The sequence below is a fragment of the Gossypium hirsutum genome, chromosome A06 (assembly GCF_007990345.1).
Source record: "Gossypium hirsutum isolate 1008001.06 chromosome A06, Gossypium_hirsutum_v2.1, whole genome shotgun sequence".
NCBI lineage: Eukaryota > Viridiplantae > Streptophyta > Magnoliopsida > Malvales > Malvaceae > Gossypium > Gossypium hirsutum.
Window position 1 is genome coordinate 11,415,107 of NC_053429.1, and position 5,551 is coordinate 11,420,657.

Below are 5,551 nucleotides of genomic sequence, written 5' to 3' on the forward strand. Positions count from 1 at the left end.
GGTAAATGTGTTCGGAAAATCAATTAGAAAACATGTCAAATTTGGGACAACAAAGTTTTAATTTTTTTAATGAATATTTTTCATGATATCTAAAGTAATCGATTTGATTAAATAGGTACTTGTATATCAAGACTCAAGGAGATGCTCCAAATCATAGATGGCTCTGGAAAGGTGTTGGAATTTTTCGATCAATTTCAACTGAAACCTAAAGTCTTCAAGCTTTCTACAAAATAAGCTTTTCCACTATTCTTGAACTTTTAGATGCTTAGGAGTGGACAAATGAATGAAATTGAGACTTTCTCAAGGGACCAGAAATTAAAATGCTTTATGTGCATCCCAGACCAAAAAATAACTTCTAGACTTGAATTATAACTCTCACAAATCGAGAATCAAAACTCAGAGAAAAATAGAAACTATTCGAGTACAATAAAAATACTCAAATATATTTTGACTAAGTTTCAACAAAGTTTCATTAAGTATTTTGATGCTTTTAATTTTTAGCAAACAATGAGTATTTATAAATGATTATTTGCAAAAAGTTTGATTCTCATTTAGAATATGTTAAGTAATAAACAAGAAGGGTTCAAGTTCATTAGTACTTCCCACTCTACTTGGTTGGCGACTCCAAGAAGCAAAAAAAGTAATATATGGTCATAAAGATAGGAAAATCTATTAGATTCTTATTTTCTTCATTCTCTTGTACATAGTGGTTATTGCAAAATCTTTTTCATTCCTTGAAAGTTTAATTTTACAAACATTTAGATATTAAAGTTTACTAGTTTAACCACACACAAAAATAGAGAGGTTTTAATTGTGCTTGGAAAACTAGATAATGTTTTCTCTTAGCCTTTGTAAGAGATAGAGAGTTGTAAAGATTTACCCTTTTTTTTTTTTGAAATGTTTATATTAAGAAAAATTTTAAACGCTACGGCCGAACCAATATTTAAATATTTTAATTCACTTGGTACTTTTATCTGTAACATATTTAATTCTAACATCATTTTTCAAAGAATTTTAAAAATTCCCAAATCACTCTCTCAATAGTTTTGAGCCTAACATATTTAATTCTGCTATTATGTTTCACATTCTATTATGATAGATCAAATCTTTTTAATTTTGAGTCAATTAAAATTTCAATCATTAAATATATAATACAAAATAGATGTAGTAAAGATATTCGATACATAAAAAAAAATTTCACAACACTTACAATTATACTAAATTTAATTATCATCCTATTAAAATTTTAATTATATAAAATATATAAAATGCTTAAAATTAATTTGGAACTAATATAATAATTCTCTCTTTTTTTTAATGCACGGGTAAGTATATTGTATTCTCAAAGAAAAGTACATTTTCAAACTTTGAAGATAACACGGTTGAGAAGAGTAATCACAAACCTCGAATATGGATAGTAAAACAAATATGAAAGATAAAAAAGAAAGATTAACTTACGAATTGGTACCTAAACTATACTCTTTTTCCCATCTTGGTATCTATTTTTTTTGTCTCAAGTGGTACCTAAATTATTTTTTCCCAAGTTGGTACTTAAACTTTTTAATTTTTTTTAATTCATGCATTTTCTTTTTTTTCTTTAAATTATTTTTTTCTCTCTCCCAAGTTGGTATCGTCAAAAAAATCCTAACTAATGATATATTGTCACATCATATAAATTTTAAAATATATTCATTTTCCTTTTTTTCTTTTACATTCTCTCTCTTTCGCCTTTTTTTCTTTTACATTCTCTCTCTCTCTCGCCTTTTCTTTTCTTTTCTTCTTTCTTCTTCCTTTATAATGTCTGGCACTATCAATAATGCTTGAAATCTACCCTCTTAAGATTGAGACGTCAGTGATTAATTTTGTTTTCGAACTTCACCACCTGCTTGTTTGACTTGACATGATCGAATAAGTTCTCGTAGTGGTCTAAATAAAGGGGTTGAATTAGTTAACCTGTGAATTGGTATGGATTGATTTAGCTGAGCTAAAAAATCAGTTGAATTGGATGTTAAATTGATTTTCTCTATTTTTAACAAATTTGTATTGATTTTATGAATTTTTAATAATTTATTTGATCGAATCAGTCGAGCCAGGAATCAATGGCCTGACTGATTTAACCACTAGTCAAATTTTGAAAATCTTGATTAAAACCATGAAGCCTAAAATGATCATACTTGAATAAGAAACCCAAAATGAGAGGAAGAAATAAATAATAAATAATCAAAATATATACATATAAAAAATAAAATAATATGTTGTCTTCTTTCTTCTTCTTCTTTTTTTTTTGCCACACGATATTTTTTAATTAGTTATTATTTTTTAAATAAACTTAATGATTGGACTAAAGAATATATCAACTTGAGAAAAAAAGTAGTTTAGATACCAATTAAAAAAATTTAATTAGATACCAATTAAAAAAAATTAAGTACCAAAATAGGAAAAAAAATATAGTTTAGATATCAATAGTTTAAGCCAAAAAAATTGACATAATAACTTATTTGGCCCTCCAACTTTATAAAAAAAATCATTTTAGCCTTCCATTTAATTTTTGTCTCTTTTAGCCCTTAAACTTACATTATTTGTTAAATTATCCCAAAATGGATGAAAAAATTAACATATGTTAACTTTATTGATGTGGCATATACGTGGATTGCCATGTAGATATCACGTCAGAAATTAATTAATTTTTACTTTAAAAAATTAAAAATTTTTAAATTATAGAAAGATATTTTTAAATTATTTTTAGTTTTAAAAAATTAATTATTTTTTCATGTGTCACGCAATGGCTAAAGGCAATTTTGAGCGTGTAAGTTTAGTCTGAACTTCCTTCATCACGGCTTCTTCCACAGCCTGGACATTTTCGATCTCAAAACATCCTGCTCAGGTTAACCTCGAACCCACTCTTTAAAGCACCATCTATATTCTTTCACCAAGTATATTCACTAAACTCAAGGCTGCCATATCCATAAAACCTTCCCCTGAATGTTTTTGCTAGAAAGCAATCGACTAAGCGTCATACGACTCTTCCCTCTTTGACTTTTAACACTCTGATGTGCACCTCACCTGATTTGGTTAACAACCCACCCTATATATCCTAGGTTTAACTCAAACATGAAACATAACCACACCTGCTGTAAACATCAGTAAGGGACAGTTTTGCTGCACAGGTCGAAATCAAGCCCTCATCTATTTCACTCTTCGTTATTGTCTTTCCTAATTTTAATAAACTTGGCCGACCCACTAGAGTTTATTTCACATTCAAAACTAGATTAAAAAAATAAAATAAAAAAATGAGTCGCATCAGGCTGGGGCTGGCAGCCACGCACGCCTCCCTTTCACCACATCGGCAGCATGACTCACCTCTCCCAAATAACTACGCTATTAAGTGCTACCCTTCTTCACTTAGACGTATACTTACTGCCCCACATTGAAGCTTAGTTCCTCATTATTTTATACACTCACGACAATCAAATACGTCGACTTCCAAAACAATTATTCCAAGTTTTTTCAACCCTCCCCCACCGTCCATTTGTCCCACCATGACGCTATCCGCATGGGAATCATTGCAGGACTGTTTGTCTTTTATGTATTACTCTATACACTCACCATCATCATGCCTGAAACAGAGTACTCTTTGTACATATAAATTTGTAATACTTTGAAAGCCCAAATTATTGTGCTGAAACCATGGATGAATATCACAGTTCAGACACCAACGCCCTTGGTTTCTGTCTTCTTCCTTCCGAACTCATACAAAGCATCCTCTTCTCACTGGCTTTGCCGGAAATCCTTCGCATGAAATTAGTCAACAAGTTCCTTTCTTATCTTATATCCGACCAAGATTTTATCCGGCAGTGCAACCTACGATCAAGGTCAGCCACTTGGTTATTTGTCTACAAGAAACGCTGGCGTCGCGACGCCATACTCCACGGGTTTTCGGATCAATCCAACCGTTGGTTCAAGATTTGTATCGAAGATTTGATTAAGCAAGTTGTTTTTTATCCGGATGAAGATATATATTTATTGACAGCAAGTGGGAATATTTTTCTGTTTGCTTCCAATTCTCAAAAGGCAGTTATTGCTGTTAATTTGGTTAGTAAGGCAGTTAAAAAGATCCCTCCATGTCCATTAGGTCCACGTGGTACCTCTTCCTGGAGGAGATCCGGGATGAAGCTAGTACCCGAATCATCGGATTCCGGCCATTTCCGGTTTTTGTTCGTGGAACTAGTGGGGAACAGTCCGGTTGTGTTCGAATACAATTCAGAGACCGAAAAATGGCAGTGCAGAGAAGCAAGAGAGGGGAAGGGGAACTTCGCAGGGAATGATTGTATGTTTCTCAATGCACATAATGCACCTCAGGAGAGTTTGGTGGTTGCGATTGGATCTGAATACATCCCACCAAAGATCCTACGACCAAGATTCGGAAACAGAGAGCAGCAGGCAAGCTGGGTGAACGTAAATGACCGAAGACACGTGTATGGTGACGGACACGTGATGATAATGAGATCGCGGGATCAAAGAAGGGCAAAGGTGTTGTGCAGCATAGAAGTGTGGGGGATAAGCCTAAGAAGTGGGAATTGGGAGTATGTGTCAAATGTCCCGAGTGAGATAATGGAGCAAATAGGGAAACCTTACGGGGTGATGATAGGGTGTTTAGAGGCGAGAAATGGGAGAATTCGGGTGGTGTTGATGTCGAATTACGAGGGCTCATGGGACATTATTTGGCTGACTTACCATCAACAGAGCGGCGTATGGAATTGGGTGTTGTTGCCTGATTGCAAGATGAAAGGGGCTAACTTGGCTGGAATCACATTCTCCTCAGGCCTTTCTTTGACATGATCTTATTATATGTATTAGACATGTAAGATTTTTGTTTTCTTTGGTTCTGTAAGATTTTCAAGTTCCTGAAATGAGGAAACTTTTGTTCTATACCCTTTTAACTTCAAAAAAATTTAATATAATTTGATTACTACTTTCAAATGTTTAGCGTTGCTCTTCATATTCCACAATGCTTTTACAGTAAAAAATAAAGTGCTTTTGGCAAATGCATTGCTGAACGGCGCGTGAATAAATAGCTAATAAGTCTACAATTTTGTTTATGACACCTTGATAATGTTGAAGTCTTCATATTTTGATTCTCTACATTTAACTCCTAAATACTCTGCTTTGTATTGAGTTGTTTTTTATTTTAATTGTTTATAATTTATATTATAATCATAAATTAGTTTGTATATATGAGTTAAATATATATTATTAAATTGTTATTTGTAAAAATAAATTGATTTTAACAAGTCGGTATGTCCAAGCTACAAAAATATTAAGATTGTGATCATAATTTGATATTAATGTTTCAGAATTTAATAATTTGCCCATGCAATTGAAAGGATTTATGGTATGTAGTAATATGATTATGAAATTCAAACATAATAAGTTAAATCAAATAATTATCAATCATCATTGTTGGATAATTTCTTTCCATAAATGTTGTCAATTTTTTGTATTTAAAAAATAAAATATAGGATAAACTAGTTTGTATACATGTCTATTTAAC

General features: G+C 31.9%; 1 protein-coding gene across 1 annotated transcript; it reads left to right on the forward strand.

Moving 5' to 3' along the window:
• Positions 1-3,547: 3,547 nt before the first annotated feature.
• LOC107962645 (uncharacterized) lies at positions 3,548-4,980 on the forward strand. The gene has a single exon (XM_016899103.2). The coding sequence runs from the start codon at positions 3,688-3,690 to the stop codon at positions 4,837-4,839; it is 1,152 nt and encodes a 383-aa protein (XP_016754592.1). The 5' UTR covers positions 3,548-3,687; the 3' UTR covers positions 4,840-4,980.
• Positions 4,981-5,551: the final 571 nt, after the last annotated feature.

Coding starts and splice junctions, on each gene's coding strand:
- LOC107962645 (XM_016899103.2), top strand. CDS start 3,688: ATGGATGAATATCACAGTTCAGACACCAACGCCCTTGGTTTCTGTCTT.